Source organism: Helicoverpa armigera, chromosome 29, assembly GCF_030705265.1.
Source record: "Helicoverpa armigera isolate CAAS_96S chromosome 29, ASM3070526v1, whole genome shotgun sequence".
Classification (NCBI taxonomy): domain Eukaryota; kingdom Metazoa; phylum Arthropoda; class Insecta; order Lepidoptera; family Noctuidae; genus Helicoverpa; species Helicoverpa armigera.
The window spans coordinates 883,996-908,259 of record NC_087148.1 but is presented as its reverse complement, the minus strand read 5'-3'; the positions used below and the strand labels follow the sequence as shown (position 1 = coordinate 908,259).

Sequence of the window (24,264 nt, the reverse complement as noted above, 5' to 3'; positions counted from 1 at the left end):
GGACTAATTGTCGAAATTGACATCGACACGGATTGCCATATACAAAAATAGAATAGAATAGAATAGAATTAAATATTCCTCTCTATTACCTGATCTACATATTATGTCATGCTTACATTAGTTGAACTGGGTAGCTACACGAGTACACCTTTCAAATAGCAAAAACAAAATTATTAAACTTGAAGAAGTAAACCTACTTCTTTTATACACATGGTTGTAGTAGTAATTGTAATTTAAAATATTGTAATAGTATCTACACTGTCTACCAAAATATTGCTGTATTAGTTGGACATAATTCATATTTCCATAATTTTTGAAATCTCGATTCATAATACAGTGTGTGAGAAATCGATATCAGTTTAATCGATATTTATGGTCAACTCAGTACATCACTAGAGGCGCAAGGACAACAAAAGCAATATTTTTATCTGTCATTCTCATATTTTTCACAAAATGGCTGAACTATAGAGACGTGTATTATTTTCGAGTTATATTCGTCACAATGGAGCCCAAAAAAGTTTATTATTCCAACAAAAACAAGTGTACAACTACTTTTTCGAACACAGACGTGTTGATTTGCGGAGATAAATCTTCATCAGTGTGTAGAACCGACTCGATTTCGATCCGTGACCGTGTGTGGTTTTCCCCGAGAGATATTCCCTTGAAATCTTTTGAGAACTATAGTAAGCGTTGCAGATTCGTCCATCGGCCTTCTCCAGATATTGTTAAGGATTTTAGAGTCTCAACAATGTGTGCGTGAGTGAAAATGTGTCTGTGATCTAGTTTACAAGTGTATAGAAAATAGTAACAAAAAAAAAATGAATTTTACTCAGAATTGGCGCGATAAGCGCACCGATTTCAGACCCATGCATTATTCCATTGCCAACTACAGTACAGAAACAAAGAAAGAAATGAGATCCGCGTTCGGCGAAGACCTTTTCTTGAACAACCTTCATCTGATTCCGGATCCGTTGATGAAAAATTTAGCGGACACAATTATCACTGAGGAAAAAATGGCGCCTAAATCGAAATTAGATAAACATATTGATGTGAATACTGAGAACAACATGCATAATATCGAAGCTGATTATTCTCCACTGTCAGGTATTACGAGTTTTCTTTCTGGCGTTGTAAACGTGATTTCGAACGCAGTCTTTAGTAGACTCAGGTCGCCGGACCTGGTTACTCAGCCACCGGCCCAGATGGCGCCACCGTCGCTGTGGCAGCCAGCCAAACGCGTGGATGAAAATAAAATGTTACCCGATGAGAAGATTTCGGATGAAAAGTGTAGCGAACTCGCGCCAGACATGGTTGACTGTAGGACGGCGGTCGCTCACTGTCAAAATAAGATCGAGCAGGTCCGCCTTCTCCTGGGCAGCAAGCCTGTCTCCACGCCACCAACCACCTATCGCTCCCGGAGACGGCCTAAACGTGTATTTGTTGAAGCCAGCTCCGTAGAAGACAATTTTGAAGATGCATTTTCACCAGAAGACTTTGAAAGCCTTGCAAACGACTCTTACATCCAATACTCGAGCCCCGTATGCTTCCATGACCAGTTTTTCCATGAGGTTGACAGTCCTAAGGTGAAGACGGAGATGAGAGGTCCCACCCCTGTTCCCGAGGTTCCTACAGTCTGTGAGACCACTGAAATTGTGGCTAACGTACCTGAAGATACCGTTAATGCAAGTAAATTAGTTAATAGTAAAGAGGAGCTGGTGTCGTCCTGCGAAGATAAGCTTAGTAAGTTGAAGGCACTGCTGGCTGAACGTAAGAAGAAAAAGACCACCGTTGAGCCTGAACCGGTCACCGTACAGCAAACCGAGGAAGTTAAGGAACTGCCTAAAGTTAAAACACCAACAAAAGTGAAGGATAAGCGTTTTAAGAACCCCAATCGCACTTGCAGTAAGCGTATGAAGTCGAAAATGAGGAAGAGTATCGAAGATGACTTACGTTTTGCAAACGAGATCAATATTGATGATTTTTCCAGCGTAGAAAACTCACCATCTATGGGTTGTTTGGAGAAATACGTCATGCATTTCACTCAGCGTCCCGTTGAGACACCAAAGCAAACCGAAAAGGAGTTTTTCGATGAAGTCTCTGGGCGGTTCCTTCCTGGTTCCGTAGAGAGTGAGGATTCCTTCCAAATCGTCTTCAACGACTGTCCTAAACTGCGGAGAACATCGGACTGTGAATCTGAGGACTCTTTCATCGTCTTTGAGGATTCACCAGACAGTTGCTACACATCCAACGACGTCTTCGGAGAGACAAGTGATGATGATGATGAGTACGACAGTGATTCAGACGTCAGTCAGTCCGGTGATTCAGGGTGTGGTGATTATCAGTTCAATTTGGCTGCGTCTCTATCTAAGAGTGTGTGTAACCTGACCGATGCGAGCTTGTATGCGGATACCGGGGCTGATGAAGTGGATTTTGTGGATGATACTGCGGTCAGTCAACCGGAGGATGTGGAGACTGAAGATCTGAAGACTGGATTGCTCATTGATGATAGGAAGAAACATCAGCGGAAGGGATTACCACCTAAGCGGGTAAGTCCTACTTTATATTGTTATTTTTAATTCAACCCAGGATCTAAGGGCAATAGAAAATACTAGATATATCAAAACAACTTTTGATTTTCTCCTTATAAGGTACATTTATACTCTACAAAACTACTGAACAGATTTTAAAAATTCTTTCATTGTTGGTAAGCTACACTATTCCTGAATGACACTAGACAATATTTTATCCGGATACAGGAAGAGGTTCTCCTAGAAAATAGGTATATCCATAACCAACATTAACTACTCCATGTTTACATAGCTATGTATCATGACATTTTTACAGCATTATCATGTGTTTTGGTTATTTCAATCATGTATTCATTTCATATTGAAATGTAAACATTCAAGTCCATTGAATGTTTCAATGATACAAATGCCCAAATATAATCACAATAAACAATATCCATTTGACAATTGAAAAAAGCAGTTTTTTGTCTATTGAATCACCTCAAAGGATGATGTAAATCTTTTAAAAAGTTATGTTGTCATGATTATCATTGAAAGTCAAAGTCAAATCATTTTATTTCATTTAGGCCTTTACAAGCACTTATGAACGTCAAAAATATAATGAGTTTGATTCGAGTTGATTAATTAATAACACACATTAACGTAAGAAAACAATAAGACAATGTTTGTTTTTGCTTCCTCTAGGTAACTATTTTTATTTATATTTCTGTCTTTATATTATCGACAGCAAAACATAGCACTATCCATACTTATATTGTAAAACTAAAGCATTTGTTTGTTCATACTCACTAATCTCAAGCATTACCTACTATAATTTTTCAGATACTGTAAATATCAATTTGAAAAATTCTTCACTGTTAGATAGGTAGCCCAGTTATGAAGGGCCATACATACATATGTATGTAGTATCAACTGTTTATACCAATATTCAATATTCTAGAATGTAGATAATCTAGCAAACATTAGTAGCAAATTGCAAATTGATAAAAGCTTAAATTCTACTGATAAGTTTATCGTGTTATCATAGAATAACCTTTCGAACTGATAACCACAAGGTTTAGGGGTACCATGCAGGCTTGTACCATGGTTGATTTAATTAAAACCTCAAAAAATCGAAATCATTTATTACCTACTTATACCAAATACTGTTAGAAGTTAGAATTATATTAATTATGATTGAAAGTACATCGTTTGTATGTAGTTCTAAGTATATCTTAGTTAGACACTATTGACTGTGTTTCGGATGGCACGTTAAACTGTAGGTCCCGGCTGTCAACATCCTTGGCAGTCGTTACGGGTAGTCAGAAGCCAGTTAGTCTGACACCAGTCTAACTTAGGGGTATTGGGTTGCCCGCGTAACTGGGTTGAGGAGGTCAGATAGGCAGTCGCTCCTTATAAAGCACAGCACTTTTTGAAGGTCAAGTTTACATAAGACACCCTTCACCACTGCCTATGTGTTTTTGCTGGGAAGAAGAAATGATGGGACAAACTCCCCAGCCAGGATAGTATATCAGTAATAATATAAGGAACATTTATACCTAGAAATACTTGTAAAACAAGGGGGCTTGTCTTACAACTACGCAATATATAAATATGGCGTAATATTTGTAGGTAACCTACTGATAAGATTATGTTGACACTTCTAAATACCTACCGTTTACACTTAGTATGGACACAGCAGTCCTACGTGACAGACAGCACATTTTCAACCAAGTTGTTTGTATAATAAATATTTACATTTACCTTCTTACCACAAAAACTTTTAAACGTCAGTTTATGCCTTGTCTAAAAAAATGACAAATTATGACATTGACATATGGTTCATTTTGCAGCCAAAATTTTATTAGACAAGTGTAAAACAGGGTTTAAAGTTTTTGTAGTAAGGCCCTTAATGTTTAGATACCCAAAGGATTTTCCTTAAAGATCGCGTCAGGAATGACCAGGTATCACCTTGGTAGAAGAAGTTTCTTTACATTAATGTCAACGTTATAGTTATTTCTTCCGACTTATCCTGCAAAGTATGTGAATGGTGTCGTGTACATCATCTTCCGAGCCTTTTTCCCAACTATATTGTGGTCGGCTTCCAGTCTAACCGGATTCAGCTGAGTACCAGTGCTTTACAAGAAGCGACTGTCCTGCCTGACCTCCTCAACCCAGTTATCCGGGCAACCCAATACCCCTTGGTTAGACTGGTGTCAGACTTACTGGCTTCTGACTACTCGTAACGACTGCCAATGGTGTCGTGTACAGATGAAAAATTATAAATAATGTACTAGGTCCCCGTGATTCCATCGATGTAATGTTAGAATTATAACTATGTACTTCTCACATCTTAATAAAAATTATCCTAGGTCCTTTCTCAGACTCTAGACTTATAGCTACCAAACATTGAAATCAGTTCAGTAGTTTTGGGGTAAAAGCGTCCAAGACAGACTATAGAAATTGGCCCGGAATAGGGCTGCCATCCGTCCGGGTTTCCCCGGATTTGTCCTCGTTTGGAGGCCGTCCGGGGGCCGTCCGGGCGGGGTTTCAAGAAGTGTCCGGGGAAAACCCGGACACTTTTAACAGGGACATCTTGACCTATGGTGCTGGGTCCCAAAACTCAAAAATTTTCGCGCTCGCTTCGCTCGCGGCTTCTTTTCTTAACAGGGTTAATTTTTTTTTTCGTTTAGCTACCTTCATATCCCAATATTAAAAAAAAATTGCGCTCGCTTCGCTCGCGCATTTTTCACTGCGGATTGCTTTTATTATACAAGTTTAGGTGCTTTAGTGACGCAAAACTTATTTTTTTTTGCTACTTTCAACATTTTTTTGTCTAACCTATCAAAAAGGGAGCACCATTTTAAATTCCTTTTATTAACAAGAAATTAACTCCTAGTTTCCATATGAGCTTTCTTATTTATGATCTTCGAAGTAGGTACTCATACTAGTCATAATCTTTCAATACCTACTACTACATGAGCTAGAGACGGCCCTGACTTTTCATGTAAAGAAGCACCTCATTGAATTTAAGTACATATATGGTAATAGTAAATGGATAAAAAATTAGGTCTTGTTTTGTTTACAAAAAAACGGACTCGTCCGGGGAAAAAATACGATTTACGCCAAATGTCCGGGTTTTTTTTCATGTTTGTCCGGGTTTGGCGAAATTCGAGATGGCAGCCCTAGCCCGGAAACTACTGAACCGCTTTAAAAAATCTTTCACTATTGGAAAGTTACACTATCCTCAACTAACATAGGCCTTTTCCCGTTACACGAAAAAAATCCCCTGTGACGCGACTGAAACCGCGGGACACAGCCAATACCTATAATAAAGTACGACATATACCTACAAATTATTGCGTAGCATACAGTTAATCAATCAGAAGGCAATTTAAGCCTTACGACATTGACGCAAGGTCTAAATTTAATAAAACGCTCACGTTTCGACCTTGATACTAGTGTTATGAGGAAACGAACTACATATATTATTATTAAACAAAGACACAGCAGAGGTGTGTCTGGTCTGTATTTATCAATGAACGGTTTTAACAAGAAACTAATATTATAAATACGAAAATAACTTCGCCTTTTTTTTAACGACATCAAAAATCATCGAATGACCCCTCCCGCTGTGGGTTAGCAGCGGTGTGGGAGTGTCAAACTCTTACTGACTAAAAACCGTCGTGTTCCGTCGTAACTCGTAAGCCTTGTACCAGGGCCGCGGTAACTCTTTTGAACAATCCCGTAGCCCCGGCAGGCCTTGGCCCTGCTGGGCCCCGCTGGGGTTGCTGACTCCGCCTGTCAACAATTTATTATACAGGTTATCAAAAACCCTGAGAAAGGACATAGATTACATTTTATCCGTGTGTCGGAGGTAGCTCAGCCTGCCTGTTAAAAAGTACTTGCACACTCGTATTTCATGGCTTGTAAAAGAAAATGTGTTTATTTTATCATCAAATTGCCCACCTATCTATCTGCCCAACCTTTTCTCAACTACGTTGGGGTCGGCTTCCAGTCTAACCACATGCACAGCTGAGTACTCCTTTAGTTAGTCCTTAGTAGGACTGATTGTCAAACTTACTTGCTTCTGACTACCCGTAACGACTGCCAGAGATGTTCAAATGACAGCGGAGACCAATTTGACGTGCCTTCTGAAACACGGAGGAACTCGTCATGATAAGATGATCATTTATTCATGCACGGAAGAATTAGGTTTTTTTCCTCAAATTAATTTTGTCGTCGAACCACCAATGACGTAATTTATGAAATTTTTATCAATGCAGTAGATTATTTTTATCTTTTATCTTTCCCTGTGTATTGAATGTTTAATTAATAAAATATGACGAAGCATAAATATGTATTTGGTAATAACACTAGTTTTTTCGTCATAAACAAGGAAGATTAGATTGATTATATTGCATTGTTACTGCAGGAAAATCCGTTCAACAGTTTTTGAGTTCACACTAGCTGATTCTCCCAGTTTCACCCGCGTCCCTTCGGAACTACTGCCCGTACCGGGATAAAATATAGCCTATGTTACTCGGGAAGGGTGTAGCTTTCCAACTGTGAAAGAGTTTTTCAAATCGTTTCAGTAGCTTCGGAGCCATTGGTGGTACAAATAAACATAATTACAAAGAATGTTTTCTATTTATTATTAGAAAGATTAGTTTGATCCTACGCAATGGTTTATAGCTTTTGTATCAGCAGATTCGGATATTGCATTGTCATCATTATGATCAATGTTTACACAACAAATAACATTATTTCAGTAGACTATGATTCATTGGTAGACTGCACTTTGTACCGTAAAAGGTCTTTGTACGAATATAAAAACATAAACATTGGTATATTTACATACATTTCGAGTTCCCTTCCCAAAGGGTGTAAAGGGATTACGAGGCATTGAACATCTTTGGCAGTCGTTACGGGTAGTCAGAAGCCAGTAAGTGACAACCAGTATTACCATGGGGTATATTGGGTTGCCCGGTAACTGGGTTGAGGAGGTCAGATAGGCAGTCGCTCCTTGTATAACACTGGTACTCAGCTGCATCCGGTTAGACTGGAAGCCGACCCCAACATAGTTAGGAAAAGGTTCGGGAGATGGATCTAACTCAGTTTTCATAATGCTTTGTCACTCACTATTTTTACTTACATTTCACAATAAAATGCAGTATTTCTAACAAGTATCAATGGCCACATATAGCCACGTAGTCCAAACAAAATGTTCAAGGTATTATCTGTACGTATGTTGCTCAAGAACTCGGAAATGGTTTGAGCAATGTTGAGCAAATTTTGCATAAGCATTCCATACATGCAATCGGTTTAGATAATGTTTCGAAGGGCTGCTTATGTAATAACCAGGTGTTATGATAAATAACACATAGTTTATTATTTTAATTGATGCTAATTACATGTTTTTGGTATCTATAAATGCTTTGTGTCAACCCATTACATATTTTTTCTAATAATAACATCACAGGAATAGATAAATACGAAAGTCTCGTTTGTTTGTTTGCCGCGCATTCACACCAAAACTATTGAACCGATTTAAATTAATCGAATGCTCGGTAGACAGATGGTCTACTAGACTTCTAGACACTAGAGTCTGAGAAAGTCACAGGTGCTCTGGTGCTTGAGTTAGTTCCCTAGGGAGGCGGGATAGCACGCGTGAGTTCTTTTGTTACGCTGTCATACTCAAAACCACCGTACCGATTTCGATGAAACTTAGCGCAGATAAATCTGGCACCGTGGAGACGATTCAGGTTGCCTTTACCCGGCTTCAGGAAGCTGTTCTCTAGAGACATTTAGTGTGAATATCACCAAGTCCAGTTTCTATATTTGAAAGTAGATATAGAGTAAATGTTCGTATAAATAGTTTAACCTATACCTAGTAGTGAAAGGGAAACCGGTCGCGGTCCGTTACAGGTTTTATTGCCGGACCTTAGTCTGATAAAGCCTTTATGAATATCTAGCCGTTTCCCGTGGCAACAACTCCGTACACCCGGATAAAAAGTGGCCTATAGCCTTCCCTGACAATAGTCGTGGTGGCCTAGTGGGTAAAGATCCAACCTCTCGAGTATGAGGGCGTGGGTTCGATTCCAGGTCAGGCAAGTACCAATGCAATTTTTCTAAGTTTGTATGTACTTTCTAAGTATATCTAAGACACCATTGACTGTGTTTCGGATGGCAAGTTAACCTGTAGGTCCCGGCTGTCATTGAACATCCTTGGCAGTCGTTACGGGTAGTCAGAAGCAGTAAGTCTGTCACCAGTCTAACCAAGTGGTATCGGGTTTGGTCGGGTGGGTTGAGGACTTTGAGATAGACAGTCGCACCTAACACTGGTACTCAGCTGTATCCGGCTAGACTGGAAGACGACCCCAACGTAGTAGGGAAAAAGGCTCGGAGGATGATGAGTTGCTATTAACGCATTCAAACAAACGCATCAACTTTATTATAATAAGTATCTAATAGATGACAATATAATATCCTGTAGCAGTGGCTATATCTTTGTTCCATTATTTTATTGTTACACGGAAACTATTCATAACATTACGAGTCTTTGTTTTACAAGTAACGGCTAAATCAGAGTGCCTACTGATGTCCATTGTACAACGAATCTGCTATTTTTAAACATAGTTTTATCAAAGATTAGAAGAATTAGAAGTAATTTTTTGTTACTAACTTCCGACCACTGTTTTACCCTCATCTCGAAGTAAGTTCTATACATACGAGGCTGCGGGATTGTTCGAAAGAGTTACCGCGGCCCTGGTACATAAAAGGCCTACGACGGAACGACGGTTTTTAGTCAGTAAGAGTCTGACACTCCCTCACCGCTGCTAACCCACAGCGGGAGGGGTCATTTGATGTCAAAAAAAGTTCTTTACATGCCCGGGTCTAGGCTACCTCCCCACTAATTTTTAGCCTAATGGGCTTAACCGTTCTTGAATTACAATTCGTGTAATGAACTATACATACTTACTTTTGCAATGATGTGTCTTCATTTGTATTTGTACCCATTTTTATTTACAAACTGAATTATCTAATCTTGTCAATGCCTTGTATCTATCGCATCAATTGTATCTTTTACTGAAAGTTTTTCCAAACCACACATATTGAGAGAAAGCAAAGAAAGATGATGTAAATAAAAACAAAGAAATGTAATATTTGAAACATCACCACTAGTCATTATGACTAACGATTCTGTGGAACTTTAAGTAGTAACAAAATAGGACACATTGCGCCATTTAGGTATTTTTTTCCTTTGTGGGTAATCATCAAATGACCCCTCCCGCTGTGGATGCAGCGTAAGGGAGTGTCAGACTCTTACTGACTGAAACCCATCATGTTCCTTCTTAAGCCCTTTATGTATCAGCGCCGCGGTAACTCTGTGAGAAATAAAAAAAAAAACAAAAGACACTCGTACATAGATATTGTAATATGTTAATATTATAAAGCTGAAGAGTTTGTTTGGAGTCATTGCAGGAATTTTACAAGTTATTTTACCAATAGAAAGCTATATTATTTCTTAGTGTCAGAAGCTATATTTTATCCAGGTACAGGATATAGTTCTCACGGGATGCCGTGATATGTGCAAGCACAACGTAGTAGTTTAGTGAATGAAACATCATACAATAGGATGATGACATACAAACAAAAATTGCATACAATGAGATTGGTTTTTCTTGAACACAATGTTTGTAAACACAATTGATAAGAGGGAATTCCTTATGTGAAGAAACGTGTGAATCCTTTGAAATAAATATCGTAGTTTATAGTAGTAGAAGTACTAAGTGGCAATGCTTGCCGCGGTCGGTCCGTGGATGGTTGACCATCTTGTCATGATGCCAACCTCTCAAGTATGAGTGTGTGTTCAGTTCCAGGTCTTACAAGTACCAATGCAACTTTTCTAAGTTTGTGTGTACTTTCTAAGTACATCTTGGATACCAGTGACTGCGTTTTGGATTGCATGATAAACTGTAGGTCCTGGCGTACATTTGAACATCTTTGACACTCGTTATTGGTAGTCAAAAGCCAGTAAGTCTGACACCAGTCCAGGCAAGGGGTATTGGGTTGCCCCGGTAACTGGGTCGAGGAGTTTAGATAGGCAGTCACTCCATGAAACACTGGTACTCAGCTACATCCGGTTAGACTGGAAGCCGACCCCAACATAGTTGGGAAAAGGCTAGAGAGATGTTGAGTTTAAACAAGCATTGTATAATTATACAATACATAATGAACGGTTTATGCGCCAAGATATACAGAACACTGATAATGGGTAATTAGTGTGCCAGTATATTTCGAAACATAATAGTTTGTATATAACAGTAGAATATATCAGGCGCCAAATTAGTTTCCCAGCTCTGAAAGCATGTTACCCATTTAAAGACGTCGAGAGTGTCAGACATTCAATGAACGTACATAGGATATACGTAATAGCAATCTATACTAATATTATAAAGCTGAAGAGTTTGCTATGCCTTATTACCTACTTATCAACCCGCATTGAGCAAGCGTGGTGATAAATGCTCAATCCTTCTCCGTGTGAGGGGACGCCGCAGCCCAGCAGTGGGACGATAAAAAGGCTGTAACAGTAGCACCTATTGGTATGATTTGAAAGATTCTTTCAGTGTTAAAAAGTCTATCTATCAAGGAAGAAGTTTGGTCCGGCTGCGGGAATTAGTTACCATGGGAAGCGGGTGAAACCGCTGGCCAAAGTCTGTTTATGCCAAAATCAAAGTCAAAAATCATTTATTCATAGTAGGCTGAAAATCAGCACTTTTTGAACGTCAAATTTACAAAAGACAGCCCCCAAAACGCCCGCCCTTCACCACTTCCTATGTGTTTTTGTTTGTACCGATATGAGTAATTATCTCAAGTAGTCTATGACTAATCATTTAAATTAGGTTTACTGGAATACTTACATCTAAAACTATTTCAATTAGTAAGTCATCAAATTGAATTCCTTAGGGCGACATTCCACCTTTGTGCGCAAATGTGACACACAAATGTATCTTCTGGTGTACTCGCTCTAGCAAACAGTAACACATTGCGTGCGAACATTTCTAAAAAGTCCGCGAAACTGTAACCTTTGTGCGCGAACAACGAACGGAATGAAACACATTTGTTGTTCGCGAACAGTTTTGGCAAAATCTCGCTATGAATCAAATATTCGCTTTGTGTTCTCAACACGGTTTTCCTGACACCTGTTTTACAGTCTATTAAGTATGTCAAGAGTTCACGTCTCCAACAGTCAAACATTCATTAAATAATGTACTATTATGTAGACTATACCTCTACAATAATTTGGAGAGGTTCCAATCTTCGTGGCAAAGACAGTGTATTGTCGACCAGATATGGCTAGTATTTCTGATTTGGGCTTCAACATTTTTCTATTGTTAAGCAGGCCTACATAGTATATTGTGCATTGTCTATTGTTTTTCATTATCACACTATCTAAAGTTCTAAACTAATATTACCTATAAAGAAACATCTATTGTTTGTACTCCGTAGCTACTGAACTGATTTGAAAAAGCCTTTCAATGTTGTAAAGCTATTATGGACTAATATTCTTTTGGATCATCATCATCATCAGTCTATCCACTGCTGGACATAGGCCTCTCCAAGTGCACGCCACTGAGATCGATTCTTTTGGATACGACATAATAAAGATTATATCTCCATATCATACAATACTGTTCTCAAAGATGAACATTGCAATAACAAAGGCATTCAGAAACAAAACAATTGAATGAAGAAACAACAAAACAAACAAACATTGGTGACGATAATATTATCAGCAAGTTTAAATACCTGATCTATTAACACTAATGAGGACTCATTAAAATGTCACAACGCATTCTTGAAATCGTTTAGCAAGATTCCACCAAAATGTGTACGCTATGTCGCGAGTCCACAGTTAGCATGTGTTCGCGCGGCGGTTGCAGTTTCGCGGACATTTTAGTAATGTTCGCACGCAATGTGTTACTGTTTGCTTTAACGAGTAGACCATTTGTGTAGGTCAGTGCCACACTCCGGTGGAATATCCTCTTGAAAAGGACTGGGAACTAAGCGATGGCGATGAAAGCTAGTTAAAGGTTTTATCAGATAGTCGCTCCATGTGGCATATTGGTACTCAGCTGCATCCGTTTAGAATGGAAGCTTTTTTTTCGTAGGAAATTATCCAATGTCCTCTCCCACTGTGGGTGAAGCGTGAGGGAGTGTCAGACTTTCTGAATAAAACCGACCTTGTTCCTTCTTAAGCCCTTTGTACACCAGGGCCGCGGTAACTCTTTCGAACAATCCCGCAGCCCCGGCGTTAGACTGGAAGCCGAGCCCAACATAGTTGGGAAATGGCTAGGCAGATTCTTTGAATAGTCAGCTATAAATGTCTATAAGTATATATTTGGTTTTGTGACTTCCACGTAGGGCTGCCATCCGTCCGGGTTTCCCCGGATTTGTCCTCGTTTTGACCCCGTCCGGGGGACGTCCGGGCGGGTTTTCAAGAAGCGTCCGGGGAAAACCCGGACACTTTTCATGTAATAAAGCAACTTACTGTATTTACGTATCTATCGGCATTATGATATGATACAAAACACTAACTTCATTCAGTGTAAGAGTACCCATCCGGGGAAAAAATGCTATTTACGTCAAATGTCCGGGTTTTTTTTTACTCTTTGTCCGGGTTTGGCGAAATATGAGATGGCAGCCCTACTTCCACGTCACAGCGGTTTGTCGGTTAGAAGGTCGATAAAGTACCTATAGTAGCCACTAATGACTGTCAATGTACCCGAAATGTATTGATAACATATTGTAGGTACGTGTCGATTCGTCATTCGTTTGTTTGTATTTTCATTGTTAGTGTTTTGCCGTATTTTCGATAAAATTAAAAGTTATAGTATGACTTTCCTCATGAATCTCTTTTCCTTCTTTTTCATTTTTTGGTGATGGTCGCGAGCAGACAGACATGTTAAGGGATTTAGTTTCATATCATTCTGTCTTTTAGCAATTTCACCCGCGTCCAATTTAGGACTACTCGCACCCGTAAAGCGTAGCCTATAGCTTCTCTTGATAAATATGCTATCTAACACTGAAAGTGTTTTTCTAAATGAGTCAATATGTAAAACAAGATGTTCAGCTTATTAGATCAACAGTAACTTATCCATGTCCATGCGCACCTCAAAGAGATGTCAGCAACCCCAGCGGGGCCCTACAGGGCCTGCGGGATTGTTCGAAAGAGTTACCGCGGCCCTGGCACATAAAAGGCCTACGATGTAACACGATGGTTTTTAGTCAGTAAGAGTCTGACACTCCCTCACCGCTGCTAACCCACAGCGGGAGGGGTCATTTGATGATTTTTGACGTCGTTAAAAGAAATAAGATCAACAGTAACTTTAGAACTGACCTTTACGGGCAAAGGAGACGGGACGTCCGTAATTTCGCCTTTTGTTCTTCCATTTTTTCTAAGACGCACTAACCACAGCTGTGATCGCTTTTCATTTCCAAACGCCCATGAAATGTGTAACAATTCTCTCCGAATGATCAACAGCAAGCTATTTCTGTCACACTACGTTCATCGTTTAATTTAAATCTTTTTGCGTTTCCAATCTATAAAGTTGAAGATTTTTTGTGGGTTTTAGTTCGTAAATATGTGTTTGTTGCGTTGTTTTTTCGTCGTATTGTTTTATCTTAGGATTGTACTGCCTTTTTGCAGGTACTTAATTAAAGGTAAACAACCTTACTGTTACTGTCTTTTTTTTTAACGTCCCACTGCTGGGCACAGGCCTCCCTCTCACACGGAAAAGGATCGAGCATTAATCACCACGCTTGCTCAATGCGGGTTGGTGATTTCAGACTTTGTAGTCCAGGTTTCCTCAAGATGTTTTCCTTCACCTTTTTATCAGCCATTGAGGTCCAAGATATGCTTAGAAAGTACATACAAACTTAGAAAAGTCTCATTTTTACTTTTTTTATAGAGAACTCAAATGGAGTTATAGGTCATCTCTAAAAGAACTATAGTCATTTGGGCAAATATCGTTAGATATCCGATTCGATTCCTAGTTCTATTTTATCTCGATACTTGATCAGAATTCAATCATTATTTAAATTGTATCGATTTAAATATCAAAATGGCAAATAACCAGTTCTATTGCCTCCCGCCCGACCTTGTCATTAATATAACTGCTTGTAAATCGTATGATTTTATCACGTTTTTATAGTGTGACAAAGACAGATGTGTGTAAGGATTTTTATTTCTTCTCATATCATTATCATCTCCAGCATCAGAACTACATATAAATAACAAAGTGTACCCTTAGATAACAATTTCTTCCTCACTTAAATCCTATCCTACTTCCTAATAAGTGTGTTAGTATAGATGTCTATAAGTATTTCTACTTTTTTATCTTATTTCGTCAGCATTAAGTCAATCCCACTGATACCTATTATAGACGCAAAAGTTAGTAATGGATGATTTTTGTTCCTCTTTCAAAACAAAACTATCGAATGGAATTTTGATGAAACGACATAGCCTAAAATAACGTACAGGCTCCTTTTTATCCCTGTTCGGGGAAGCAGTTCCCTCAGAACCGCTGGCGGAAGCCGTCATAATTTGTCATATGTCACAATTTCTTCCTCACTTCAAGTGTTACATGGTCAGTACACAAATAGTCTTCGAAACCCAAAGGTTTTCCCCTGAAATTACATTGGTTGTACCAACTTGTTCCACGATGTCGTCATGATGACTCACGCGCAGTACCATGTCATGATGCGTCGTCATCGTCAACTTGTGACGTCATTTGTTTGTTGTAAATATTGGGTGTTTGATGTGGCTGCGGGATTGTTCTAAAGTTTATCCAAAACCTTCTTCGGGTTTCTGAAGGCACGTCAAATTGGTCCTCGCTGTCATCTATACTAATATTATAAAGCTGAAGAGTTTGTTTGTACGCGCTAATTTCAGGAACTACTGGACCGATTTGAAAATGTCTTTCAGTGTTAGATAGCCCATTTATCGAGGAAGGCTGTAGGCTACTTTTTATCCCGGTACGGGAAGTAGTTTCCACGGGATGCGGGTGAAATCGCTGGCAGAAGCTAGTGTGATAATATTAAGGGTAGTTAAAAACCAGTAAGTCTGACAACCAGTCTTACCGAAAAGTTATGAGGTTTCCAAGGTCACTGAGTTAAGGAAGTCAGATCGGCAGGCGCTCCATGTCTAACTGTGGTACTCGCTTGAAACTGGTTAGACTGAAAACCGACATACCTAGTATGGGAAAAGTATAGGCTGAAGAAATCTGACATTGCCATTTTTACCCACAGTAGGAGAAGAGTCATATGATAAGTTTTCGTATCCTAGAAAACCTATGACGTCACCAATCGTGTAAATAGAATCAAATGAACGAGTAACTGTACTATAAGTTTTTTGTGGTAGGCGGAGTTGAGGGCAATGGTAATTTATGAGGTCAAACAGTTTTTTCGTAACGCTCTAAAAACGTGGTTTAGCTATTCGCGATATGCGCTGAATGTGTTAAATATACTGTAGACGAATCCGATTTGAAAAGTCATCATCTCCCGAGCCTTTTCCTAACTATGTTGGGGTCGGCTTCCAGTCTAACAGGATGCAGCTGAGTACCAGTGTGCTACAAGGAGCAACTGCCTATACAATGACTCGTGGTTTAGCTATTCGCGATATTTGCTGTATGTGTTAAATATACAGTAGACGGATTTGATTTGAAAAGTCATCATCTCCCGAGTCTTTTCCCTACTATGTTGGGGTCGGCTTCCAGTCTAACCGGATGCAGCTGAGTACCAGGGTGCCACAAGGAGCGACTGCCTATCTGTCTTTCTCATTCTATTTAGTTATTATCAGGGTTTCCCATATCATCTCCCGAGTCTTTTCCCTACTATGTTGGGGTCGGCTTCCAGTCTAACCGGATGCAGCTGAGTACCAGGGTGCCACAAGGAGCGACTGCCTATCTGTCTTTCTCATTCTATTTAGTTATTATCAGGGTTTCCCATACCTTACCAAATTAGGTTTTCGCCCACTTTAATCTATTGAATCCCACGGGATCTCTCAGTTGGTTTATATTTAGCCTTACATTCATGATTGCTGACGCGAAATTAGCGTCATTCCTCTGATATGTAGCGTCATCCAGAAATGTATGGATGACGCATAGATGACTGGATTAGTAGGTTTTCTTTGCTTGTAAACATTTTATTGGACTTTTTTTGACGACGTCAAAAATCATCAAATGACTCCTCCCGCTCTGTGAGTTAGCAGCGGTGAGGGAGTGTCAGACTCTTACTGACTAAAAACCGTCGTGTTCCGTCGTAGGCCTTTTATGTACTAGGGCCGCGGTAACTCGCGCGAACAATCCCGCAGTCCCCTCAGGCCTTGTTGGTCTTGGATAGAGTTAAAAATGTGACTTTAATATGTGATGGTAAAAAAATCAGTTTTGCGGATCAAAAGTCTGTAGTTAGCATATATTTTTTTAGTAAAAGTCGAATGGCGTGGAGTAATTTAATTGGCGCCTTTTCACGGTGCGTTACATATTTATCTAAACTTGGACTCGTTACGATAATCTTGACATACTGACCGACATAACTACTGAACGCATTTACTGAATTTCAGTTTCATGAAAAGTATTCTATATCTTTCGGTTGAATTAAATCTTTAGCAATTCTTTGATGGGGTAACATTAAATAGACTTTAACCAGGTTTTTTTCTTTCTTTAGCCAGTTATTTTATTTTTGTTTATTTATTTATGATCATCAATAAAAGATACATATACACATAACATGACTATGGTATGACTGAAATTTTAAATAATGGGAATATACATAGTTGCTGTACTTACAAATTAATCTGACTAGGTTACAAGAAAATATATATTCAGAAAGGTTTAAGTTTTTAATTTTTTGTTTAAAATTATAGTTGACGGTGCAATCCACCCTTACCTAGCTTTTAACAAACTACCAATCTGATTGTTTATGTTGTTATATTTTCTACTAGCTATTTTCCTGCGGTTTCACCCTCGTCGAGAAAAAATTGCCTATGTTACACAGGAATAGTCTAGCTTCCCAACAGTGAAACAATTAAATTTTGTATATAAATAATAAATTATGTATTAATTGAAAATGGTTCAATAGTTCCGGAGCCCATTCGGTTCAAACAACTTTATATACAAGTATAGATTACATCACACATTATATGCACCATTTCTAACCTCCTACCTTCTCTCTTCCAGGTGCAGTTTTCATCAGCACCTCCGAAGGTTCACGTGCTTCGAGTATGGGCGTTTGCAGCCCGTCAGGCTCGGGCCGGTCATTGGGAGAGATACGCTCTAGATCGGGACCGCTTCAAGCGGAGGTAAGCTTTATAATCCTTGAAGTACTCTAGACACTAAACTTCATCAGCTGGCTTAGAAGTAATCATAGTAAATAAAACTTGAATTAAAACAGCTGCAGTAGATTTTGATGAAACATGTCTTAGAACCACCGATGGAACTTCAGCTTTAATATACAAAACAGCATTCTATTAGGTTCACACAAAACTTAAAACTTTAAATACATGTTATATATGTTTTTGCCATTTATAGAGTGGCATTCATTTTTTTTAATATCAAGATAAAAACCCTTTCTTTCACTACATCGCAAGGTCCTCAATGTCACAAACCATCACACTCTTCTCAAACCTACATCTTAATTAAGTTTTACTATCCAAAAATTCCAGAATCGCCGACGTTGAAGTGGCCGTATCCTGGGTGCTCCGACCCCAACACCGTTCCCGCATCATGTTCCAACGCTTCATGCCTTGGTGGAACCGCCTCAAGCGGGAAGAACTCGCCGAGAAGCGAGAGCGAGAAGAGCGAGCGAAGCTACAGGAGTTGGAAGAGCGAGCGAAGCAAGAGGAGCTAGATGAGCGAGCGAAGCAAGAGGAGGTAGCTCTTGAAGATGTTACGGAAGAGCGAGCGAAGGAACAAGAGCCTGTTGAAGACGTTACACAAGAAGAACGAGCGAAGCGAAAGGAGTTACCTGTTGAAGTGCGAGCGAAGCAAGGGACTGTCGACGAAGTTACAGAGCAAAGTAAGTCAGTAGGACTTGGTATCACATCTCCGATTGATAAAATCGATGATAGTTGCCTTAAATCACCGCTAGATGGAGCTGAAAACACCATTGATAATATTAAAACGCCAGAAGAAAATAGTAAGAATGATAGTAAGTCGCTTTGTAAGAAGAATCTTGAAATAATTCCGGTGAATGATAAATTGTTGATTTTGAAAACAGATGTCACTCAGGCGATTGACACTTGACATAATTTTATTTTAAAATTGTACGGTATTGGGTAGATTATAAGTAGATATATATATATGAAAAATCCCGGCTGTTTAAAGCATATATTGTATACAAAAACTTTCCTCATAAATCGGTCTGTTTATTGCTGAAAACCACATGAAAATCAATGCTGCAGTTTTTGAGTTTTTCGCGATCAAAAATTTAAACGCAGCAGGGGAGTTTTATAGTATATTATTTTGTGATAATGTTAGGGATATTTGGTGCTTTTTTTATGTAAAAAAATATCTTAATATAAAAAAAATATTACACAAGTATTTTGTATAATTTATAATACTTGTTTTTTTAAGACTTTAACGTCATATAATATAATACGATAAATAAATGATTATTATTTTTAAATAAGTCTTGGTTTTAATATTAATATAATTCAATAGTTTAAGTATTATTAGCATACCTCGCTATGGTAGGCTTTCAGTGCTTAAATTATGTTTTATTCGACAAAGAATAATTAAACCAAGACATATAACAATCGCATTTATCAACGAACGTCCCAAAGTAACTACTTCGCGCACCCGGTTAAAAAGTAGACTGCTCAATAAATGGGCTATCTATACTACGCGCGCGGAAACGGAATAATTTCGTATGTTGACCTTATTTGCAATGTGCGAGCTAGACAGCAATATAACATGAATGTAACAGAGATAGGTATACTTTTTTTTTAACGACGTCAAAAATCATCAAATGACCCCTCCGGCTGCGAGTTAGCAGCGGTAAGGGAGTGTCAGACTCTTACTGACTAAAATCATCGTGTTCCGTCGCAGGCCTTTTATGTACCAGGGCCGCGGTAACTCTTTCGAATAATCCCGCAGCCAGAGATAGGTATACTTAGGTCAACGAACTTAAATCTTTCGTTTCCGCGCGCATTATAAACAATTAAATATTGTTCTATATTGAACCAATGGTTCCTGAAATTAGCGAATTTAAACTAATAAGTCAGCCTTACAATTTACAATTTAGTGGCTGTTTTCCGTGGAAACTACTGCTCGTACCCGGATAAAATATAGCCTATGTTACTCGGTAATAGTGTAGCTTTCCAACACTGAAAGAATTTTTCAGAGGTTCAAGCAAAAAAATGTTCTCTTAATAATATTAGTATAGGATGTTCTATTAATATAATCTACCCAATATTTTTAGTTGTCAAGTGCCTGATTACAAATGAGACTGACTATCTGTAGAAAGTACCGAATTATGACCTAATGGTACTATTACACTTAGATAAATAATATATAAGACATATTACATAAGGGCCTCCGTTTTTGCACTTCACAAAAGTATATAATAAGTATTTTTTGGTTGATTTTCACACAAATCTTATGTTATATTGTAACTGCTACAAATATGTTTCGGCGCAGATATGATATGTAGCAGAGCAGAATATGTTTTACTGTAAAATTGTTAAGGACATTGTGTACATTTAAAATTAATTTACATAATTATAGTTAAGAAAATAATAATCTAAAAATTAACTGTCAACATCGTCTCCCTAGCCTTATCCCAACTATGTCGGGGTCGGCTTCCAGTCTAAACGGATGTAGCTGTGTACCAGTGCTTTACAAGAAGCGACTGCTTAGTTTTCAATTGTTTTTTGATATTATTTCAATGAAGATAAAGTCTATAATAGTTTGACAGCGCAATGTATTCTGCTCTGCGCTTTGACATATCTGCGCCGATTCATATAATAAAAGTAAGATACACATCAAGAGAAATTGTACATAGAAAAATTTTGCAACAGTAGGTCCACATTATGTTACCCCCTTCTATAACAAATGTATATAAGATGATATATAATATATACCTAAAATATAAACGCTGTATATTTGTAAAAAGTTTTGGTTTAGCAGTTTTCTTTTTATATTTACAAAAACTTGCCGTTTGAAATCGTGGCCTCTTAATACAAAATATTTTTTGAGTTGCACCATTTAACTATAACGATAACCGAACCATTTTTCAGTTGTCATATCGCCGATGTGACCAATGGGCGGCAAGTATACGGCTGGTTATGGTTTGGTTATCGTTATAGTTAAATAGTGCAACTGTATCTTATTACTTTTTAGGGTTCCGTAGCCAAAATGGCAAAAACGGAACCCTTATAGTTTCGTCATGTCCGTCTGTCCGTCTGTCCGTCTGTCACAGCCGATTTACTCGGAAACTATAAGTACTACAGTGATGAAATTTGATGGGAATATGTGTTGTATGAACCGCTACAAAAATATGACACTAAATAGTAAAAAAAAGAATTGGGGGTGGGGCCCCCCATACATGTAACTGAGGGATGAAATTTTTTTTTTCGATGTACATACCCGTGTGGGGTATCAATGGAAAGGTCTTTTAAAATGATATAAAGTTTTCTAAAAAACATTTTTCTTAAAGTGAACGGTTTTTGAGATATCAGCTCTCAAAGTCGTAAAAAGTATGTCCCCCCCCCTCTATTTTTATAACTACGGGGTATAAAATTCTAAAAAAAATAGAGGTGATGCATGCTAATTAACTCTTTCAACGATTTTTGGTTTGATCAAAGTATCTCTTATAGTTTTTGAGATAGGTTGATTTAACTGTAATTTACGGAACCCTTCGTGCACGAGTCCGACTCGCACTTGGCCGGTTTTAAATCTATAAGCATTTATATGTTATAAATAATTATTCAAGTTTATTTACCGAGGCCATGGTTCTACAATTGGCCTAGCCTGCCTATAAAAGGCCGAAATATTGTTTTTATTTAATACTCAAAATAGATTTCCAATTTTGGCGCACTCTAACAAGAATTTAGTCTGATGCTTGATTGCATAATAATATCATTTATTAAATTATGATATGCATTGTCGAAGGAGGCCACTTTTATTAAAGAATATATTTGGAGCACTATTTTAGTTCAAAACACTGCCTCTCTTAGGCATAATTAATTTCATTCGTACAGTCAATAACTAAAGTCTATGAACACTCACAAAAGTATCTACCTATTATCAAAATTGAAAAATACCTGGATACTAAACTCTTCTTCAAGTAATTTTTTAACCGACTTCCCGAAAAGGTGGAGGTCCCCAATTCGTGGGAATCTTTATTATGTATAACGGAACAAAATAACCTGGATATAAAATAATTTTAAAACTAAATGAACACAGTTTTTTCATTTAAAATGAGTGTTCATAGACTTTTGTGGCCGACTATCGGTGGATTGCAATATCCTATCTGAATATAATGGATAGATATTTTATAGAAATCCACTATATACCGCTATTGAGCGTCAAAATGCGCCTTGCTATACACGGTACTTGAATGACACTTCTTAATTACGCATGTTGGAATAAAAACGTTAAAACACAAATACATATAAATTAATTGTTAAAAGACTAATCACGTCTTAGGGTACGCTTTGAATACTTGTTGCTGACTGCAACTGAAAACCGCACACACCGCGACTGTATGAAAAGTCAAATCATTTATTTAATTTAGGCCTTTACAAGCACTTATGAAAATAATATCTGAGGGCGACTGAACGTGCTGCTCCCGCTTCGATCCAAAACGGTTTCATGTAAATACATACAAACCAGGGACTTGATTCTGCTAATTTTACTTCAGCGACATACGATTCACATCCGACTGAGATACAATCACGACTCGATTACGATTGAAGCGTATGTTTTTATCTGTTTGTGTGGTTCAATAATGAATCATATTATCTGCAAATGATTTACGATTGCAATATGATTGTAGAGCAAACTACCGTTTAGGTAGACCAAATGGCATACCAATCGCAAACCAATGAAATGTGATTGGAATACGATTGGTCTTATATTAGCAGCAGAATGCCCGCTAAGGTTAAAACTGCCATTGCGATTCAATTTTGTCATTATTAAATTAGCAGAATCGGGCCCCAGTAATGCAGCTGCGGCCGACTTCATGCAATCGCGGCATATGCGATCGTCAGCTAGCATTGAAAGCGCACCTTTATTTGTAATATAAAATTATTGTTTTATAATTATGTTTACTAGGATCTTATACTTATGTATTTATTTCTTTCCATGAAGTTGATAACGAAATGGTTTTAAACCAGCGTGTTGTGTTCACATCAAATTATAGTCACTTTAAATAATACGGTAATAATATTTATACAGATTTGTTTCATTATTATTTTACATTTGATTGTTAAAATAATTTTGAAAATTACTATATTTTTTTGTTAATATGTTTCTTAGATATTTAACTAGAACGATAACCGAACCATTTTCAGTTGTCAAATCGCCGATGTGACCAATGGACGGCAAGTATACGGCTGGTTATGGTTTGGTTATCGTTATAGTTAAATAGTGCAACTGGGTCTTAATAAATTGAGTTTCTATTCACTTGAAAATGAATATTATTTGTATAGATATTATTTCTTGTGACTGTACTGCAATCATTTTTATTTTGTATATATTTTGTTAAGTTGAATGTACCAAATAGTTTGTATGTCTAATTTGATTGAAAATATATAAATTTGCTTTGTATTTTTCATTTAAAAAGAGATGAGTAAAGAAACTTTATATCTGGTAACACTATTTCTCCCCGGTGGTGTCGGATTGTCGTCACATCGCGCTATGAGAGTGAAGGAATAGTGAGTGCACCTGTGTCCAAGCAAATGCTTGTGCACTATAATATGTCCTGCGCAGTTGGCTGATCTCCTTATATGAGAACAGCTGCCATGGCCGAAAATTGGCTAGAAGGATCTCTTTTTAAATGAAATTTTAAGTTAAAAACGGGGTTGCCATTCTAAATGGCTTCTAAGTTGAAACTTGTAAAGTGATATTTGTGTATTTCAGTTGACTTAAACTAAGTAAATTGTCTAGTATGTATATTGTATAAAGGTTTTGGTGTCCGTAAATATATTGTATGTAAACGCAAGTTTATTTGTTTTATTGAAACATTGCTACAAGATCTTAAGTTAGTTAGTAAAATACATCTTTACTGGTGTATAATTGCTACTCTTTTACAAAAAACTATTGGATGGATTTTGATGACGCTTATGAGTACAAACTCATCGTGTTAGACGTCCACTGCTGGACTGCTGCCTCCTTCAAGGCTCGCCACTTTGCTCGATCTTCAGCAACCCGCATGCACTGCTTCCTGGAGGTACATACCTATGTAATAGATTGGCTAAACTACCTTTTACCTATATAGAAGAATGTTTCTTCTGTGAGTAGCGCCATCTAGTGAACGCCGATCAAAGTCATAAACACTTAGGTTCACAGCTTCTTGAAGAAATTCCAGCAGAACTCAAAAGATGTCGCTAACGATACATAACTGTATTATTTCAGTAGTTCTTCAACATTATACAAAATCCCAGTAAAGGTATCTTAGGTAAGGTCTCAGTAGGTTACCTAGGTGCCTTGTAGTATTATATTTTCTCAGCTGATTATTATAATTTAAAAAA

General features: G+C 37.9%; 1 protein-coding gene across 1 annotated transcript; it reads left to right on the top strand.

Moving 5' to 3' along the window:
- Positions 1–410: 410 nt before the first annotated feature.
- Positions 411–23,735, top strand: LOC110381391 (uncharacterized). The gene is made up of 3 exons (XM_021341707.3): positions 411–2,546; positions 17,750–17,871; positions 18,235–23,735. Exons 1-3 carry the CDS (start codon positions 819–821, stop codon positions 18,812–18,814), a joined length of 2,430 nt encoding a protein of 809 aa, XP_021197382.3. The 5' UTR covers positions 411–818; the 3' UTR covers positions 18,815–23,735.
- Positions 23,736–24,264: the final 529 nt, after the last annotated feature.